General features: G+C 42.5%; 1 protein-coding gene across 3 annotated transcripts in view; it reads right to left on the reverse strand.

Annotated features, from left to right (window-relative positions):
• Positions 1-22,129, reverse strand: part of LOC135504722 (cadherin-23-like) — a 611,744-nt gene that overhangs the window by 43,183 nt on the left and 546,432 nt on the right. For 2 of the 3 annotated variants that reach the window (XM_064923533.1, XM_064923534.1), the window contains 7 exons: positions 20,072-20,188; positions 19,558-19,782; positions 5,809-5,978; positions 4,789-4,926; positions 2,155-2,274; positions 685-862; positions 119-330 (listed from right to left, as the gene is read on the reverse strand). In XM_064923533.1, the coding sequence (XP_064779605.1) occupies positions 119-330; positions 685-862; positions 2,155-2,274; positions 4,789-4,926; positions 5,809-5,978; positions 19,558-19,782; positions 20,072-20,188 (1,160 nt within the window). Of the gene's footprint in view, positions 1-118; positions 331-684; positions 863-2,154; positions 2,275-4,788; positions 4,927-5,808; positions 5,979-19,557; positions 19,783-20,071; positions 20,620-22,129 lie in introns of those variants that run through there. The other variant, XM_064923535.1, reaches the window with a different exon arrangement.

A 22,129-nucleotide genomic window follows, 5' to 3' on the forward strand; every position in this document is an offset into this window, starting at 1 on the left:
AGTGCCACCAACACACACACACACACACACACACACACACACACACACACACACACACACACACACACACACACACACACACACACACACACACACACACACACACACACACACACACCTCCATGATGTGCATGATGGTGCCGTTGGTGGGCCTGACGAACATGGGCCTGTTGTCGTTGACGTCTATGATGATGATGTGTAAGGTGGCGGTGCCCCAGAGGGGTGGTCTTCCCTGGTCTGTAGCCACCACCGTCAAGTTAAAGTGCTCAAAGGACTGCAGCAGACGGAGAGAACGCACCAGACCTGTGTCAGCATCCAGAGAGAAGGCATCTGACAACACCACAGAGAGGGAGAGAGAGAAAATAGTGAGAGAATGTAACCAACAGTTTATCAGAGGCAGGGAGAAATTGAGACAAATCATCTAAATGCTAAACAGTAGGCATACAGGATTTTGTTCTAGCCCAGCACTAACACACTTGATTCAACTAATCAATTGGTCATGAAGATCATAATATGTTGAATTAGAGGTGTTAATGCTGGGCTGGAACTAAAGCCTCTCAGTGTGTGTGTGTGTGTGTGTGTGTGTGTGTGTGTGTGTGTGTGTGTGTGTGTGTGTGTGTGTGTGTGTGTGTGTGTGTGTGTGTGTGTGTGTGTGTTGTGTGAGTGTGTGTGTAGGGCTCCAACCTGCCCCCGGGCCCTGCATGCTGTAAGAGAGCAGGCCGTTCTGCCCCTCGTCCAAGTCAGTGGCAGTCAGCGTGATCACAGACGTCCCACTGGGCTCGTTCTCAAATACACTGGTCTCAAAGGCCCGCTCTGAGAAACGCGGTCGGAAGTCATTCACATCCAGAACGGTCACCAAGACCTGAGAGAGACAAAAAAAATATTTTGTGGTCCTGTGTAGATCAGTTAGTAAGAGTGTAGCTGGCGCAAGCAATACCAGTGTTGTGGTGTCAGGCCCCACAGGGATCATAATAAACATACTACCTATGCTGTGATATATTTTGAATGTACACTACCGTTCAAAAGTTTGGGGTCACTTAGAAATGTCCTTGTTAAAGTATATTAGAGTGTCTAGTTTGAGAAACAGATGCCTCACAAGTCCTCAAATGGCAGCTTCATTAAATAGTACCCGCAAAACACCAGTCTCAACGTCAACAGTGAAGAGTGAAGAAGTGACTCCGGGATGCTGGCCTTCTAGGCAGAGCTACAAAGAAAAAGCCATATCTCAGACTGGCCAATAAAAAGAAAAGATTAAGATGGGAAAAAGAACACAGACACTGGACATAGGAACTCTGCCTAGAAGGCCAGCATCCCAGAGTCGCCCCTTCACTGTTGACTTTGAGACTGGTGTTTTGCGGGTACTATTTAATGAAGCTGCCAGTTGAGGACTGTGAGGTGTCTGTTTCTCAAACTTGACACTCTAATATACTTGTCCTCTTGCTCAGTTGTACTCCGGGGCCTCCCACTCCTCTTTCTATTCTGGTTAGAGACAGTTTACACTATTCTGTGAAGGGAATAGTACACAGCGTTGTATGAGATCTTCAGTTTCTTGGCAATTTCTCGCATGGAATATTACTCAGAACAAGAATAGACTGACGAGTTTCAGAAGAAAGTTCTTTGTTTCTGGCCATTTTGAGCCTGTAATCGAACCCACAAATGCTGATGCTCCAGATACTCAACTTGCGAAAAGAAAGCCAGTTGTATTGCTTCTTTAATCAGCACAACAATTTTCAGCTGTGCTAACATAATTGGAAAGGGGGTTTCTAAAGATAAATTAGCCTTTTAAAATTATAATCTTGGATTAGCTAACACAACGTGCCATTGGAACACAGGAGTGATGGTTGCTGATAATCGGCCTCTGTACGTCAATGTAGATATTTCATAAAAGACCTGCCGTTTCCAGCTACAATAGTCATTTACAACATTAACAATGTCTACACTGCATTTCTGATCAATTTGATCTTATTTTAATGGACAATTTTTTTTGCCTTTCTTTCAAAAACAAGGACATTTCTAAGTGACCCCAAACTTTTGAATGTTAGTGTACATTTACATTCACATTTTAGTCATTTAACAGACACTCTTATCCGGAGTGACTTACTGTCAGTGCATTCAGATAAGTTTACTTATGTTCTACTACAGTATGAATCCCACCTGAACAGAGTTCTCTCGTCGGTTGTTGGAGCTGCCGCCAGGGTTGTCCCTAGCGATGGCTGTCAGGGTGAAGTGGTCTTTAGTCTCTCTGTCCAGTGGAGACAGAATGTAGATGTCACCCTGAGAAGAGAAGGAGGAGGAGAAATATCATTATTAAAATAAAGTACAGTGAACGGGCCAGGAGATGGGGTAAACTACGGAAGAGTATTAGGGGCAAGTGAAGTTAAAAAATGAAATAAACAGTTTATTTTTGCATGATAGTACTTTAAATTGTCAACACTGAGATAGTGGGAATAGTTTGAGAATAAAGTCTGAATTACATTTTTAGAATAAAGTGGCAATATTTAGAGAATAAAGTGGCAATATTTTGAGAATAAAGTGGCAATATTTTGAGAATAAACGTGACATTTTATATTGAGAATAAAGTCGATTAAAAAAAAAAAATTAAGTCACAGTTATATTTCAAGATTAAAGCAGGGCTTTGGTAAGCTGCATGTTTCCCTGGCTCCTTGTTGCTGTGCTCACCACCATTGAAATGCCTGCAGATAGGTGACCTTGTGAATCTATACCTTATAATTGTCCTAATAACAAGGACATCCTTTCTCTTTTAGCACATAATAACCATATGATTATAAGTAGGCCTATTAGGACCTGGAAGAGGTTGTGCCACAGATTTGCTTGAGAAGGAGGAACCACACGGACTCAGATAAGATATTTCATCCAAGTCTGTGTGGTTACATGCAGTACATAGGTATAGACAGGTCGGTTGTGTGTGTATGCAGGTGTGTGTGAGTGTGGGTCTAATACACTCGTTCAAACAGGTGTCACACACACATACAATATCCTCAAACCAATACCATTCTAACGACCATCATGCATTGTCAGACTGTCAGACATTCAGTTGTTGTTTTGACACATGCCACCACTGGGCAGCCGAACGTTCTAGGCAGCTGAGCATGTTTCCGGACTGGTAAAAAGAGTCTGACAATGGGAGAGATCGTTTTGCATCGCCGGGTGCCATAGTTATGCCACATACTGTATGGTGCCACCAGTCTGCTTGCAGTTGTCAGTTATCGTCAGGTATGTGGATGATTTTATTCAGGAACGTTTCTTGGGCTACTTTGATGTGTCAAGTGGGCGAGATGCACATTCTGTTTGACTTTGTGAATTATGAGATTTAATTTAACTTCATGGAGAAACTCATTGCCCAAACCTACAATTGAGCACCTGTGATCACCACTCCACTCCGCTACCATTGTTAAATCTCTCCTGACATGAACTGAAGCCACGTCTCATGTGCCCACTCATCCACTGGCACGTTGAATGTTTCCTCTCCAAGCACTGTGAGTACCCCTATCAATTTGATCTCATTACGAGTCTGAAGAGAGAGAGGAGTTTCTAATTGTTTTATTTTTTATATTGTTGATATTGATTTTGTTGATATTGTACTGCAGAGTCAATCACACACACAAACACAATCATATTATTACACATCATTGTTTTTACTCCTTGCTTGGACTAATTCATTATTAGCTCCTTTTTCTAACTGTGTAGTGTATTGTGTTATTGTTTTTTGTCTTCTCAGACAAATCCTGTCCTGCCCTCATTGGAAGAGTTGAGCTCTTCTCCAACACCATTCATCCATGATGAGCCTGTCCTGCACTGAAGCCTAATTATGTGTGTTATTGTTTTTATCATCAAGGTTCCACCAGCTCGGACCAGCGTTTTAATGAATACTTTCAAGTGATATCCCAAAATAAATTATATTTAATATGAACATCTCAACCCCTGTCCTGCACTGAAGTCAAGCCTCTGAACACCTCAACTCATGCGTCATACCCTCATTCAATCACTGATCAATTCCCAACACTCTGTAAGTAGCCCTCTCATTCCCCATAATATTGTACTATACATGTATTTTTTTATTTAACTAGGCAAGTCAGTTAAGAACAAATTATTATTTACAATGACGGCCTACCCCGGCCACACCCTAACCCGGACGATGCTGTGCGCCACCCTATGGGACGCCAAATCACGGCCTGTTGTGATTCAGCCTGGAATTGAACCAGGGTCTATAGTGATGCCACTAGCACTGAAATGCTATGCCTTAGACCGCTGCGTCACTCGGGAGTTTTTATTAAATGCTTTAGATTAAAGTAATTCGTTTTGACGATTTTTGAAACACGCTTTCAGTGTGTACAGACAAACGGTTATTTTTAGCATTCTGAACTCCTCCTTCATTAGTTGTGTAATACGTCAACTTAGATGAGTTAGATCATTTTCTTTGAAAGAGAAAGAGTACAAGAGAGAGTGAAAATGAAAGAGAGGAGAGTGTTTTGTGTGTGTGTATGTGTGTCTGTGTTTGTGTGTGTGTGTGTATGTATGTGTGTTTGTACGTAAGTGCAGTGCTTGGATTGGACAGGTGCACACCGGTACTGAGTAACAACACTCTACTGTTTGAGTACTGGTACTTCTTATAGAATATTGGCTTAAAAGTTCAGGCTCCTAAATATAAACAGTACTATCGCTCAAAAATGAGTGTCAGCAACAATTTCTGAAGTGCATTGATACGTGAAGAAAAAAAGTTAAGTTCACTTCATGCACTACAAAGTGTGTGTGCGTTTTGGAACTCACAGTGGAGGGAGTGATGCCAAACTTGCCCTCTCCATCTACTAGGCTGTACTCGATGACAGAGAAGAGGCCAGAGTCTGCATCTGTGGCTCTGACTCTCACTATGACCGTACCCAAGTCAACATCCTCAAACACTGGCTTCTGCAAAGGGACATCAGCATACACACAGACACACACACAAACTGAACACCTTGATGTAATTGGCTCAGAACAGGGCAGCAAGGCTGGCCCTTGGATGTACACAGAGAGTTAAATTAATATTATGCTTGTCAATCTCTCCTGCCTCAAAGTGGAAAAGAGATTGACTTCATCACTACTTGTATTTGTGAGAAGTATTGACACGTTGAATGCACCAAGCTGTCTGTTTGAATTACTGGCACACAGCTCGGACACCCACGCAAACTCCACAAGACATGCCAACAGAGGTCTCTTCACAGTCCCCAAGTCCAGAACAGACTATGGGAGGCGCACAGTACTACATAGAGCCATGACTACATGGAACTCTATTCCACATCAAGTAACTCATGCAAGCAGTAAAATTTGATGAAAAAAAACTGATAAAAATACACCTTATGGAAAAGCGGGGACTGTGAAGCAAAACAGACATGTGGTAGTAGAGTAGGAGCCTGCGGGCACACACTTAATATGTTGTAAAATCTGTTGTAAATGTATTGTAATGTTTAAAAAAAATAGTCTTAATTTTACTGGACCCCAGGAAGATTAGCTGCTGCCTTGGCAGCATCTAATGGGATCCATAATAAATACAAATACAAATGTCACTTTGATGTCTTGACTAATCAAATTAAATCAACATTCATTTCACAAATACATGTTACAATGTATTTTACAGAAAACAAAAAAAGAGGACAAAAAAGGGGATGGGGCAGTCACAGTAAACAGTGCCAACAACAAAAACAAGACGAGTGCTGAAACTCAGACCATCACAATAGAAATGATATCAAGTGAGTACTACTAATGGTGAAGCATTTTGCAGTGTATGTTATGAATCAGTATTTTTGGTACCTGGTAAGAGGGTTGTGTAAAGATAGGGTTGTTATCATTGACATCTACTATACGCAGGTAGACAGGAAGCTCAGCCACTTTGGGTGGACTGCCGTGGTCCTGGGCTCTCACTGTGAAGTTCAGCCACTGCACCTGCTCAAAGTCCACCGTCCGGTAGGCTACGATCTTACCTGCACAACAACACAATGGTTACCACAACATTTCTCATCATAAATATACTAATAGAATGAATGATGTTTGCTTATAAAGGCTCATTACAGGCTTGGGCTCTATTATGTGTGTGTGGTGGTGTGGGTGCGGGTGTGTTTGTTTGTTTCAACTCTAGGTTCAATGTAAAACAGATTTTACATGACGCACAGTATGCTACATCCAATAATTTCATTCTGTTTCATTGTCATGGCAATTCCGAGTGACCGATGCAAAGTTTGCAGAATGTTTGCATTTAGAATGTTTGGTTGATAAAAAAATAAATAAATAGCTTCAATACCAAGCTATTCATTTTCATAATTCTATGAGGAATCAAAGCTCTGAGTAAATAAACCGCCTCTATCCTCCGTTCTACTAGCAAATTTACAGTCACTGGAGAAACTGGACAAGCTATGTTTGAGACATTACTATTAGCGGGACCTGAAGAACTGCAATATCCTATGTTTCTCAGAAACTTGGCTGAACAAGGACATGGATAATGTACAACTAACTAGTTTTTCTATGCATCGGCAGGACAGAACAGCAGCGTCGTGTAAGCTCAAGGGGGTGGTGTGTGTCTCTTTGTTAGCCTCTTAAGAGGTGGCACTCCTAGTGGCTGATGATTTTAATTCAGGAAAACTGAAATCCATTTTACCTAATTTCTACCAGCATGTCACCTGTTCAATACAGGCAACATCCACATTGAGCTAAAGGCTCGAGCTGCCACTTTCAAGGAGCGGGACACTAACCCGAAAGCTTATAAGAAATTCCGCTATGCCCTCTGATGAACCATCAAACAGGCAAAGCATCCATACAGAACCAAGATCGAATCCTACCACAACGGCTGTGACACTCGTCGGGACATGACAGGGTTTACAGACTATCACGGATTACAGAGGGCAACTCAGCAGTGAGCTGCCCAGTGAAATGAGTCTACCAGACCAGCTAACCCTAACCCTATCCCTGACCCAGTCTGTAATATCTACTGTACATGTTTCAAGCCGACTACCCTAATCCATGTGCCCAAGAACACCAAGGTAACCTGTCTAAATTACTATCACCCCGTAGCACTCACATCTGGAGCCATGAAATGCTTTGAAAGGCTAGTCATGGCTCACATCAACACCATCATCCCAGACACCCTGGACCCACTCCAATTCGCATACCACCCCAAAAGACCCACAGATCACGCAAATTATATTGCACTCCACACTTCCCTTTCCCACTTGGACAAAATTATATTAATTGATTACAGCTCAGCATTCAACACCACAGTGCCGTCCAAGCTCATTACTAACCCTGGGATGAACACCTCGCTCTGCAACTGGATCGTCAACAACATATCTGTCATGCTGACCCTCAACACAGGGGCACTTCAGGGGTGCATGCCCCCCTCCTGTACTCCCTGTTTACCCGTGAATGAATCGCCGCGTACTACTCCAATACCGTCATTAAGATTGCCAATGACACGACAGTGGTAGGCCTGATCACTGTCAACGATGAGACAGCCTAAAGGGAAGTGGTCAGAGACATGGCAGTGTGGTGTCAGGACAACAACCTCTCCCTCAATTGTCATGCCCCAATTCACATCAACGGGGCTGAAGTGGAGCGGGTTGAGACCTTCAAATTCCTCGGTTTCCTCATCACTTAGGACCTATCATAGTCCAAACACACCAACAGAGTTGGGAATTCCCCCTCAGGAGCCCTCAGATCCTCAAATTTCTACATATACACCATTGAGAGCATCTTGACTGGCTGCATCACCACTTGGTATGGCAACTGCTTGGCATCCGACTGCAAGGCGCTACAGAGGGTAGTGCATATGGCCCAGTATATCACTTGCGCTGAGCTCATTGCCATCTAGTACCTCTATACCAGGCGGTGTCAGAGGAAGGCCCTAAAAATTGTCAAAGACTCCAGCCACCAAAGTCATAGACCAGGGGTCTCCAACCCTGTTCCTGGACAGCTACCATTTTGTAGGTTTTCACTCCAATCCTAATCTAGCGTTCATAATTCTAATAATTAGGTGGTTGATAAGAAGAATCAGGTTAGTTTCAACTGCGGTTGGAACAGAATCTCACAACCCAAGAACAGGGTTGGAGAACCCTGTCGTAGACAATTCTCTCTGTTACCGCACAGCAAGCGGTACCAATACACCATGTCTGGAACCAACAGGACCCCGAACAGCCATAAGACTGCTAAATAGTTAGTTAAATAGTTAACCAAATAGCTTTTTGTACCAACATTTTTGACTCATCACATACAGTATGCTACTGGTACTGTTTACTATCTGTCTCTTTATTCCTAGTTATATGTACATATCTACCTCAATTACCTCGTAATCTTGCACATCACCTCATACTGATACCCCTTATCATTACACATTGTGTATCTATTATTACTTTTATTATGAAGTGTTTTACTTTTCTATTAATTCTCTATTTTCTTTCTCTGCATTGCTGGTAAGTGTCCATAATTAAGCATTGCACTGATTGTTGTTTACAAAGCATGTGGCAAATTGAATAGCACAACACATCTGGGTGCATTTCTGTGAATTTCAACTCTGCCACTGTTAGTGGGTTCAATATGAAATTGATTTTACATGATACACAGTAGCTACTGTACATACATAGACCATAGATAAGTGTTTCTTTTTCTGTAGTGTATTGGCTACATTCAAAGCCATTAATTAGAGATTGAGGATTCTGCGCTATATTTTCTTTATATGATACTACAAAATGATATGGCATCCATATTAACAGTACATGCCGGGGTATATGAAAACTATAGTACTACTAATACTATAGTATATGACAGGTTTATTTTTTAATTTGTTAATTTCATCCTGTAGGCTATACATTCACAGCTAAAAACTGAGTTGCATAGGCCTGCAGATAATGAGAAAAAATTTAAGTAGACATAACAGTTAGGTGGACAAAACAAAGACATTGATTTTGATGGTGATGAAGCCAGCTTCTTAGAGTTCCTTCACAACATGTCGGAGACTGGTGCTTCTGGCAACTCACTAGAGTTAGATGAGTTGATGATGGTGAAGCCAGATATCGTGGAAAATTACAGAATTAGTCATACTATCCAGTGTTTTACTTGTCTCTTGTTATATGCTAGTGTTTTTTCTAACCTGATACAAACTTGTCTTTGTGGGACTTAGTCATAAGACTGGGCGTATAGCTAAGGTCATTCATGTGACATCCCATTGGTTTGCTATCTACAGAAAGTCACATGTATGGAAACTTGCAGAAAGGAGCACATTATAGTGTTTTGCTATTGTGAGTACAGTTAAACGGTTGAGCACTCAGCCTGTCAACCATGTTCTATCAAAAATCTGCACAGACAACTAATTGATTTTTACACACTATCTGTTGACTGCCGTAAATACAAAAAGGATGTGCTTCTCTATAAAAGTGACAGTTTGTTGGGCATCTGGGCAACTGTTTTTTTTAACCTTTATTTAACCAGGCAAGTCAGTTAAGAACAAATTCTTATTTTCAATGACAGCCTGGGAACAGTGGGTTAACTGGCTGTTCAGGGGCAGAACGACAGATTTGTACCTTGTCAGCTTGGGGGTTTGAACTCACAACCTCCCGGTTACTAGTCTAACGCTCTAACCACTAGGCTACACTGCCGCACAGCTAACTGCTCCATTTTTTGCAGTTAGCTATTATTAGAAAACCCTTTTGCAACTATGTTAGCACTGCTGAAAATTGTTGTGCTGATTAAAGAAGCAATAAAACTGTCCATCTTTAGACATCAACAAGATGTTGATGTTGAGACTGGTGTTTTGAGGATACTATTTATTGAAGCTGCTTAGTTGAGGACTTGTGAGGTGTCTGCTTCTCAAACTAGACACTCTAATGTACATGTCATCTTGCTCAGTTGTGCACCAAGGCCTCCCCACTCCTCTTTCAATTCTGGTTAGAGACAGTATGCGCTGTTCTCTGAAGGTAGTACACAGCGCTGCTTCTCTAATCAGGACAACAGTTTTCAGCTGTGCTAACATAATTGCAAAAGGGTTTTAAAATTATCAATTAACCTTTTAAAATTATAAACTTGGATTAGCTAACACAGCGTGCCATTGGAACACAGGAGTGATGGTTGCTGATAATGGGCATCTGTACGCCTATGTAGATATTCCATATAAAATCAGTCATTTCCAGCTACAATAGTCATTTACAACATTAACAATGTCTACACTGTATTTCTGATCAATTTGATGTTATTTTAATGGACAAAAAATTTGCTTTTCTTTCAAAAACAAGGACATTTCTAAATTACCCCAACATTTTGAACAGTAGTGTAGGTAGAGCAGATCCCCTTATTGTATGGGACACTTTCAAATGTGCATTTAGAGACAGGTAGATACCAATAAAACTGTACCATAGAGGCACAGAATAAGAGGAAAAACAAAAAGAACTGATGGAACTTATTCAAGAAAGATTTTGTGTAAGTTATTATAAAAATAAAGAAACTGGATGGAATATTGGTGAAAATGCAGCAAATTATTTTCTTATCATTAACAGAGATTTGCTACCATAAATAACTCCCAAAAACGTGTTAGAAATGACAGAGTCCTCCGTGATTCACCAAATTATATTTTGAAAGAGAAAGAAAAGGACTTTAAGCACATGTTTTCATTTTAGTCTCCTCCATCTCCACTAACTGAAGTTAATTGTAAGGATGTTTTTATTAATAGTGTATAATTGACATCTGTACAGAAAGACTCATGTGAAGGCCAAATTACAGAGGAACTTCTTGATGCAATTAAAGACTTTAAGTTCGGGAAAATTCCAGGGCTGGATGGCATACCAGTTGAGGTATATCAAATATTTGTCCATGTACCCAGAGTTCCGTTATCAGCATATTTATACCACTACTATAAAAATGTTACACTATCAGATACTCAGCAAGAAGGTCTGATTTCACTATTAAAACAGGACCCAGGTGGAAAATATAAAGCTCCAGTCCGCCTAAAGGGCTGGAGGCCCCTTACACTTCAGATGCAAAAATGTGATGTAAAAATTATAGTAAAATGCATAGCGCATAGAATTACAAAAGTATTGTCGGATGTTATTCATCCTTATCAGACAAGTGTTTTCACATGGGATGATACATTGGAGATAATATAAGAGAAGTACTGGAAACAATAAACCCCTATGAAAATTGTAGGAAACCGGGCCTAGTGTCACACCCTGATCTGTTTCACCTGTCTTTCTGCTTGTCTCCACCCCCCACCAGATGTCTCCCATTTTTCCCTATTATATCCTGTGTATTTATACCTGCGTTTTCAGTTGCCAGTTCATCTTATCCCGTCAAGTCCTACCAGTGTGTTCCCCTGTTTCTGTGCTCTAGTTTTGGTTTTTCTTAGTCTTCCAGTTCTGAACCTTGTCTGACTTGACCTACCGCCTGTGGTCCAGTACGTGCCTGACTCTGATTTGGATTATGACCCTTTGCCTGCCTTGATTTACCTTTTGCCTGCACCTTTAACTATAATAAACTCTGAGACTCATACTACCTGCCTACTGTGTCTGCATCTGGGTCTCAGCATGAGTCCTGATAGTATGAACTGATCACGGCTGGCCCAGCAGACTCAGACCCGTTCCACAATGCTGTCTCCTTCCAAGGAGCCACTATTGGAATACAATAAGGAGATACTGAAATGCCTTATGGAGGGACTCCATACCCTGGCAGAATGCCATGATCATGCATTCAATACATCACTGGAGCAATTCTGAGTAATACCTACTAGGCAGTAAGCCTCAACAGTAAACCCCCAGACTCTCAGCAACCCCGCCACCAGCAGCGCTTCTTCCCAGCCTACCCCGGTGTCCCAAGAACCTCGCTTACCACCTCCGGAGAACTCCGTTAGAGATTATGGAACCTGCCGGGCCTTTCTCTCCCAGTGCTCCCTCATCTTCGAGCTGCAGCCTTCTTCGTTCCCCTCGGACTGCTCGACGATATAACGGTGATGTCCGGGAGGGCTATGTCGGTGTGTGAGCAACAGTCCTCTGTTTGCGTCAGTCTGGATGAGTTTGTGGCGGAGGTAGGTAAAAGTCTTTGATTCTCTGTTGTCTGGGAGAGAGGCTGCTCATAAGCTGCCCCACCTATGTCAAGACTCCAGTAGTGTGGCAGACTACGCAGTGGATTTTTGCATGTTGGTGGCTGAGAGTGCCTGGAACCCGGAAGCCCTGTTCAAGATGTTCCTTCACTGATTATCGGAGGTGATTAATGTGGAGCTCACAGCACGGGAGCTGCCCATGGACCTTGACTCCCTCATAGACTTGACCATCCGGATCAATTGGCGGCTACGGGAACGTAGGAGGGAAAGGAGTCTGTTCCCTGTCGCCCTCGATGTCCACCTCGCCCACGAGGGATCGCAGAAATCCCGAAAGTCTACATTTCCGAGTCAATCCGATGTCACCCGAGTTCTCTCTGGAATCACAGAGGGCTGCCGACTTCCTTCCTCTGGAGCCCATGCAACTGGTCAAGGATATTTGATCTCCTGCTGAGCACTTACGCAGACTAAACACCAAGAGCTGCCTGTATTGTGGAGATACGGGACTTATCTACCTGCCCGTTAAAAGACCAGGCTCATTAGTAGGTACGAGTACACTGATGAGCTGTACTGGGAGTTTCCAATCCCTTACTACTTGTAAACCCCTCTATGCTACCCTGTTGTGGTAGGGCCAGTCCAAATCCATCCGAGTGCTCATTGACTCCGGGGCCCATGAAAGCTTTATGGATATTACCCTGGTGCAACCACAGTGAATCCATGTAGTGTCTGCTCCTCGAATTCCTTCATGTATCCATGGTTTTGGGGTTTCATGTCTCCAGTGGCACAATCCCCTTATCGACTGGGCTATGGGGTCCATCATGGGTTGGAGCCAGTTTTTCCATACACATTGTATAAAGACGGCGCAGCCTTCTCCGGGACGTCTCCCTGCTGGCTTGGGAAAAACCATAGATATCAACGCCGTTCCCGCAGATACCAGGATTCAGAGTTTTCAGCTCTGCCTCGAACCACATCTCAAACCACATCCGCCCTCTCAAGCCGCATCGGCCCTACGACTGAAAAAAAATCCAGGATCACATTGCAGGATTTTTAATGAATTTATTAGCATATTATGGTGGAAAATAAGTATTTGGTCAATAACAAAAGTTTATCTCAATACTTTGTTATATACCATTTGTTGGCAATGAAAGAGGTCAAACGTTTTCTGTAAGTCTTCACAAGGTTTTCACACACTGTTGCTGGTATTTTGGCCCATTCCTGCATGCAGATCTCCTCTAGAAGAGTGATGTTTTGGGGCTGTTGCTGGGCAACACGGACTTTCAACTCCCTCCAAAGATTTTCTATGGGGTTGAGATCTGGAGACTGGCTAGGCCACTCCAGGACCTTGAAATGCTTCTTACGAAGACACTCCTTCGTTGCCCGGGTGGTGTGTTTGGGATCATTGTCATGCTGAAAGACCCAGCCACATTTAATCTTCAATGCCCTTGCTGATGGAAGGAGGTTTTCACTCAAAATCTCACGATATATAGCCCCATTCATTCTTTCCATTACACAGATCAGTCGTCCTGGTCCATTTGCAGAAAAACAGCCCCAAAGCATGATGTTTCCACCCCCATGCTTCACAGTAGGTATGGTGTTCTTTGGCTGCAACTCAGCATTCTTTGTCCTCCAAACACGACGAGTTGAGTTTTTACCAAAAAGTTATATTTTGGTTTCATCTGATCATATGACATTCTCACAATCTTCTTCTGGATCATCCAAATGCTCACTAGTTAACTTCAGACGGGCTTGGACATGTACTGGCTTAAGCAGGGGGACACGGCTGGCACTGCAGGATTTGAGACCCTGGCAGCGTAGTGTGTTACTTTGGTCCCAGCTCAGCGCAGGTCATTCACTAGGTCCCCCCATGTGGTTCTGGGATTTTTGCTCACCGTTCTTGTGATCATTTTGACCCCATGGGGTGAGATCTTGCGTGGAGCCCCAGATCGAGTGAGATTATCAGTGGTCTTGTATGTCTTCCATTTCCTAATAATTGCTCCCACAGTTGATTTCTTCAAACCAAGCTGCTTACCTATTGAAGATTCAGTCTTCCCAGCCTGGTGCAGGTCTACATTTCTGTTTCTGGTGTCCTTTGACAGCTCTTTGGTCTTGGCCATAGTGGAGTTTGGAGTGTGACTGTTTGAGGTTGTGGATAGGTGTCTTTTATATTGATAACATTTTCAAACAGGTGCCATTAATACAGGTTACGAGTGGAGGACAGAGGAGCCTCTTAAAGAAGAAGTTACAGGTCTGTGAGAGCCAGAAATATTGCTTGCTTTACTTATTTTCCACCATAATTTGCAAATAAATTCATTAAAAATCCTACAATGTGATTTTCTGGATTTTTTTTCTCATTTTGTCTGTCATAGTTGAAGTGTACCTATGATGAAAATTACAGGCCTCTCTCAACTTTTTAAGTGGGAGAACCTTCACAATTGGTGGCTGACTAAATACCTTTTTGCCCCACTGTATACATACCTATATAGACATACATACACACACATACCTATATAGACATACTTTTTTTAGAATATAGCTTTATTATTCCCCGCAAACCCTACCACTCTTCCCCAATTGGGAGTAAACTGATAAACAATAACACTTAGGCTTCTACCTTTGGTTTATATATATTATACACATTTTACAGACAATCTATTTTATGATAGTTATATTCTGTTTGTTTTTAGTCCTTCCTCTATTTCTGATGTCCATCCAGTTTGATTTCTATTTGTAACTGTGCTTTTGCACAACATTTCTGAACCTATATACATTTTACATTTTACCCCGTATGTTTTACATTGGTTATCTTGTTATTTGTCTAACCCTTCAGCTCCTCCCAACTATTTCTCAACATCATCCGTTTTGGATTTCTATTTGCCATATATTTTTCAACTGTGCAGTGATCCTTCACAAAAGTATTGAACCTTTCTATTCACATTGCTTCTACAGATTGTAAATTAAAAATAAACATTTTTGCTGAAATAATTATTATATTATTGATTGATTGGCAGGGTTCTTCTTTGTGGAAAAGAAGGACAAGACCCTGCATCCTTGTATCAACTTCCATGGTCTCGGTTAAAAACCGTTTCCCGCTGCCACTCATCTCCTCAGCTTTCGAGCCTCTCCAGGGGGAAATCATCTTCAACAAGTTGGACCTTTGGAACGCCTACCATCTGGTTCAGATACGGGAAGGAGATGAGTGGAAGACTTATTTTAACACGGTTACCAGGCACTATGAGTAACTGGTGATTCTGTTCGGAATGATCAACACTCCCACAGTGTTCCATGCCCTGGTCAATGATGTGCTCTGAGACATGTTTAATCGATTTGTGTTTGTTTACCTCGACAACAACCTAATTTATTCCAGGACAGCTCAAGAGCACGTCCTTCATGTTCGCCAGGTCCTCCAGCGTCTCCTGGAGAACCAGACTTTCGTGAAGGTGTAGAAATGTGAGTTCCATCGCTCACTGCAGGGAATATTCAGATGGACCCTGACAAGGTGAGAGTGGTGGTGGAATGGCCTCAACCCACATCGAGTGCAATTGCAACGTTTCCTGGGGTTTGTCGATTTCCACCGTCTTTTCCTTTGGGGTTACAGCACCCTTGATTCCCCCTTGTCTGCACTCACCTCTCCCAAGGTTCCGTTCATATGGTCTTACTCGATGTCAAGATGGCGTTGGAGTGGAGGCACTGGTTAGAAGGGTTGGAACAACCATTCTTGGTGTGGATGGACATAAGAACCTGGAATATCTCCGCACTGCCAAGCGCCTCAACTCCAGACAGGCGAGATGGGCCCTGTTATTTACTCGTTTCCATTTTATTTAATCTCCTACCGCCCGGGGTCCAAGAATGTGAAGCCTGTACAGCCCCACTACTACACCATCGGATCCAGAGACCATCCTCCCTACACTTCTTGTCTAGCGACTGCTATCATCTGTGGGGAATCGAGAGTCTGGTCCGCAAGGCACAGACTCTCGGCTAACCAGATGTTTTTCCCGGACTCTGCCTATGCTCCTGTTCTGGAATGGGCACATTCCTTGAAACGCACCCGTCATACTGGCTCCCGCCGGACCTTGGCTTTTGTCCAACAACGTTTTTGGTGGCCCACCATGGTTCCTGACGTCTCTGTGTTCGTTGCCACCTGTACTGTGTGTGCACAGAACAAGACACCGCAGAAAGCTCCGGCTGACCTCCTCTGGCAACACTACCATCTGTACCATCTCGTCCCGGTTTTGGAGGTCTTTTGGAAGGTCACTTTCATTGGGTCGTCGGCCAGCTTGTCCTCAGGTTCATCTCCAGTCTAACGGCCAGTCGGAGCAAGCCAATCAGGACCTGGAGACGACTCTTCCTTGCCTCGTCTCCATCAATCCCACCACCTGGAACCAGCAACTTGTTTGGGTGGAATATGCCCGCAACATCCTTCCCTGTACTGCTACAGGTCTCTCACCCTTTGAGTGTTCCCTGGGATATCAGCCCCCGCTTTTCCAAGAGAAAGAGGTCAGCATAGCCTTTGCCCAGATAATAATCCATTGCTGTTGCCGTATCTGGAAGAGAGCCCGGGTCGCTCTTCTCAAGACCACCTCCAGGTATCGACAACAGGCAGACTTCCACCAGACCCCAGCTCCCTGTTACCATCTTGGGATCTTCCCCTTTGGGTGGAGTCCAGAAAAATGTTCCCCCGTATTATCGAACCTTTCCCTATCGCTAAGATCCTTAGGCCCTCTGCTGTTCGCCTTCTGTTGCCCCGCACTCTCCGTACACATCCCACTTTCCATGTATCTAGAAATAACCCCTGTCTCACAGCCATTTGTCCCCATTATTTCCTGTGTATTTATACCTGCATTTTCTGTTTGTCTGTTGCCAGTTCGTCCTGTCCCATCAAGTTCTACCAGCGTGTGTCCGTGTTTCCTGTGCTCTAGTTTTTGGTTTTCTTGCCAGCCTTGACCTTGCGATTGTCCTGTACCTGCCTGATTCTGACTTGGAATAAATCTATGTATAGTAACCCCAGTTGTACAATAGTTATTAATGGCTACTTCTCAGAAAGTATAAAACTATCAAGAGGAGTGAAACAAGGTTTTCCTCTATCAGCATATCTATTTATTATGGCTGTTAAAGCCGATTTGGACATATTTGTATAAAAGACTGAACATACTGAGCTCAATGTATATTTGTGTAAATATATGAAATATTAATGTACATGATGAAATATTAGGTACGTACCTTTATGATTTATATTTTCCCGATTGAGATATATTCATTTGTTAGTGTAACTTAGTTTCAGTCCCCCCCCCCTCTTGCCCATTCATTGTATTGTGGTAAGTATGTTAGGATAAAGGCAGGAAGTTCGGGGGAGGGAGTCCTTGCTAGATGCGGGAGCGATATAGTTTTTTGACCATACAGACATACAGACATACAGACAGGTCATAATATGTATTTTCCATATCAAGTATTCTATGCTTTAAGTTGATTGGAGAATCATTTATTTGTTAGATATAAGAAGAATAAACATTTTTGTTGCACCATATCCTTGGATGTCATTGAATGTTTGGCCGTTTGGAAACCTTGAGTGTGGACTGTATGCGTACCAAACAACCCCGCTTCAGGCTTGGGCAGTGGCTATGGTAAAGACGAAAGGAAGCCACTACAATGGCCATTGAAATGTTAGCTATTGAAATTAGATACAATAATAATATCAAGGGGATAGAAATCCAGGGCTTAAAAACAAAGGTGTCATTGTACGCTGACGACTCATGTTTTCTTTTATATCCATACTTTGGAACCCTGCACAGCCTCATAGAGGATCTAGATAATTCCTCTAACCTCTCTGGATTACAACTGAGCCGAATTGTACCATAATACGTATTGGATCGAAGAAGAAACAAATCTCATCACATTTTATTGGTCACATACACATGGTTAGCAGATGTTATTGCGAGTGTAGCGAAATGCTTGTGCATTTAGTCAGTGCAGCAATATCTAACAATTCCACAACAAATAGCTAATGGAATAAGGAATGGAATAAGAATAAAAAAATATAAATATATGGATGAGCAATGACAGAGCAGCATAGTCTAAGATGCAATATATAGTATAGAATACAGTATAGTCAAGTGCGATGAGTAATGCAAAATATGTAAAAATGGTTAAAGTGACATTATTTAGGTGACTAGTGTTCCATTTATTAAAGTGGACGATTATTTCAAGTCTGCATGTAGGCAGCAGCCTCTTTCTGCTAGTGATGGCTGTTTAACAGTCTGATGGCCTTGAGAAAGAAGCTGTTTTTCAGTCTCTCGGGCCCAGCGTTCATGCACCTGTACTGGCCCCGCTTTCTGGATGGTAGCGGGGTGAACAGGCAGTGACTCAGGTGATTGTTGTCCTTGATGATCTTTTTGGCCTTCCTGTGACATCAGGTGCTGTAGGTGTCCTGGAGGGCAGGTTGTTTGCCCCATTGATGCGTTGTGCAGACCACACCACCCTCTGGAGAGCCCTGCGGTTGTGGGCGGTGCAGTTGCCGACCAGGTGGTTATATATATATTTTTTTATTTCACCTTTATTTAACCAGGTAGGCAAGTTGAGAACAAGTTCTCATTTACAACTGCGACCTGGCCAAGATAAAGCAAAGCAGTTCGACACATATAACAACACAGAGTTACACATGGAGCAAAACAAGCATACAGTCAATAATACAGTAGAAAAATAAGTATATTAAACAAAGTGAGCAAATGAGGTGAGATAAATAGGCCATGGTGGCGAAGTACTTATAGCAATTAAAACACTGGAATGGTAGATTTGAGTGTGCAAAGTAAAAATACTGGGGTGCAAAATAAATAAATACAGAAGGGGAAGAGATAGTTGTTTCGGCTATTTATAGACGGGCTATGTCCAGGTGCAGTGATCTGTGAGCTGCTCTGACAGTTGGTGCTTAAAGCTAGTGAGGAAGATAAGTGTTTCCAGTTTCAGAGATTTCTGTAGTTCATTCCAGTCATTGGCAGCAGAGAACTGGAAGGAGAGGCAGCCAAAGAAAGAATTGGTTTTGGGGGTGACCAGAGAGATATACCTGCTGGAGCACGTGCTGCAGGTGGGTGATGCTATGGTGACCAGCGAGCTGAGATAAGGGGGGACTTTACCTAGCAGGGTTTTGCAGATGACCTGGAAACAGTGGTTTTGGCGACGAGTATGAAGCAAGGGCCAGCCAATGAGAGCGTACAGGTTGCAGTGGTGGGTAGTATATGGGGCTTTGGTGACAAAATGTATGGATGGCACTGTGATAGACTGCATCCAATTTGTTGAGTAGGGTGTTGGAGAAAACCATTATACCAAAAGGCTAAAATCTATTGTTGAGGTTGCTTGGTGTTTAGACTAAGGTTGTATTTTTACAAGGGGTACAATTTCTGTTGTTCCGGTTACATAGTAAATCAAATGTGTGTGTCTTAAAAAGTTATGATGTGCCCTTTTTGATTGAGATTTGTGTGTGTGTGTGTGTGTGTGTGTTATACCAGTTGATGGGTCCTCCAGTCTGAGGTAGTCCCCTCTGGGCAGGTGTAGCAGCTGGTAGATGACCTGTCCGTTAGGGCCTTTGTCTGGGTCCACAGCTGACACTGACAGCAGAGTGGTGCCTGGCTGAGCGCCTTCCAGAATCTTCTCTGAGAAGTTGGCCACTCCAAAGGGTCTGAACCGCGGGGCGTTGTCATTCACATCCAGCACGTTCACTATCAGTCTCGCTGTTAATGGTTGAGCGGGTAATTGAGAGGGTTATTATTGTAATGAGACAGGAGAGAATAAGAGCATTGTCGTTCAACCTGTTTTGAGTCTATTGTACTGATTGAGGTTTGTTTGTAAGGTAAGTATGCTTGGTTTTATCATGAGATGCAGTAAGTCAATACCTATCTGCTTCTGTTAGTTTGACAAAATGTTGAATCTTGAGAGGCATATAGGGCCACAAAAAGGTGATGAAATACCAAACAATTCTTTAAAAAAATGGAATTAGGGTGATTTTAGATGAAGACTCACCATTAGGTACGCTGACTGACATGTCAATGACATCACTGGCGTTGTCATGCACCGACACAAGAATCTCAAAGGTGGCCACCAGCTCTCTGTTGAGTGGGTTACGCACAAACACAGCACCTGTGGGAACACACATGCACAGGCACACATTCACAGTTCACATATACAAGCATATAACACAGACACACAGACGCATAGACAGACACACGCATGCACAGACACACGCATGCACAGACACACACGCCCAGACACACACACACAGACACACACGCACAGACACACACACACAGTTTACATAGAGTTGACTTATACTGTATACCATGGGTGCCTGTCTGAAAGTGGGGGTGCAAAAAATACATATAATCCTGCAAATCCGCTCTGTTTCTTCACAAGAGAATCCATATTTATGAACAGAACAAACTAAAAATGTTTAGGTTCTGCCACAATAAATTATACTGAAGTCGAGAACTTTTCTTCATCTAGGCCTATATGCCAACAGTGCGCAACTAATTTATTACAACCATTACAGATAACACATCCCAATTGAATATATATTCAGTCAATAAAAAAATCAATACGAAAAAGTACATTTTAAGTGAAATATTAGAAATTCTAAAGCTAATTTGACCCATGCACTAACAAGTTTCTTCAGTATAAGCAGCTTGACTACTGCTAGTGTACTGTAGCTTTATTGATCTACTGAACTTCAACAAAAGATGTTTGTTGAACATTGTTGATTAAGGATTAAACCTCTGAAACAGCCTAAAAACAACCTCAGAGTAGATTTACCCCATTAATGTACTTGGTCAGGTAAACTTGTTTTTTCATGTAAGACATCATGCCATTGCACTAATTTAAACATTATGGGGAGGTTATCCTGGACAACAGATTGAGCATAGTCCTGGACTAAAAAATGGAAAATCTCCAGCCAAAATTCTTTCTGGTCGAGGACTAGGTGTAATTTGTGTCCTCGAAACCGCTGCTTTACCCTACATTTGACCGAACCAAATACATACGTTTACTCAGATGGTAAATGGACAAGGTAACTTTTAAACATATGTGACTAATTTCAGGGAACTAGGCGTATGTCACTACTTTTTTAAATCAAAATGCTTTTTTTTGTCAGAAATGTCTTCTGGCACATGTGAACTTTCATATACCTTAATAACAAACGTGCATGCCATCTGCAAATACAAATACAATTATTAAATACGAGCCTAGTTGGTTTAGCCAAGGTTTAGCTATGATTGGCTGAGATAATGGGTGGACTGGACATGCCGAGAGATGAGTTTAGATTGGTCTGCCATGTAGCATGCTTGTCACGCCCTGGTCTTAGTATTTTGTGTTTTCTTTATCTATTTGGTCAGGCCAGGGTGTGACATGGGTTTTTGTATGTAGTGTGTTTTGTCTTGGGGTTTTTTCACAGGTATCGGGATTGTAGCTTAGTGGGGTATTCTAGGTTAGTCTATGGCTGTCGGAAGTGGTTCTCAATCAGAGGCAGGTGTTTATCGTTGTCTCTGATTGGGAACCATATTTAGGCAGCCATATTCTTTGAGTGTTTCGTGGATGATTGCCCTTATGTCTGCCGTGTGTTAGTTTGCACCAGTATAGGCTGTTTCGGTTTTCGTGTTACTTTTGTTGTTTTCGTATTGATTCGTGTTTTTGCTTGTTTCATTAAAATATGAATCACAATAGCCACGCCGCATTTTGGTCCGACTCTCCTTTGCCTACAGAAAACCGTGACAATGCTTCTGTGTATAACATGAGCCGGTCATTATGTGTAGGTAATCCTTTCTAAAGGAGCTTTATTGAACAATATCCCGTAGTGGAACTGCAAAAGGGTTGCTCTCCACTTTATGGAGGACCAAGTTTCGAAATCTGTGGAATGCCCAGTGGAATTAGAATATGATAGTTAAGGAGATGGAGAAAATTCTGGCATTTGACTGCAAATATGCATAGGGAGTCGAAAAGAGATCACACAGAAGGCTATTATATAAAACACCTGTCTCTGGATTATGTCTTCAAGCTAAGGGAAATGATGGCATCCATGACAGGGAGAAG

The sequence above is a fragment of the Oncorhynchus masou genome, chromosome 18 (genome assembly GCF_036934945.1).
Source record: "Oncorhynchus masou masou isolate Uvic2021 chromosome 18, UVic_Omas_1.1, whole genome shotgun sequence".
NCBI lineage: Eukaryota > Metazoa > Chordata > Actinopteri > Salmoniformes > Salmonidae > Oncorhynchus > Oncorhynchus masou.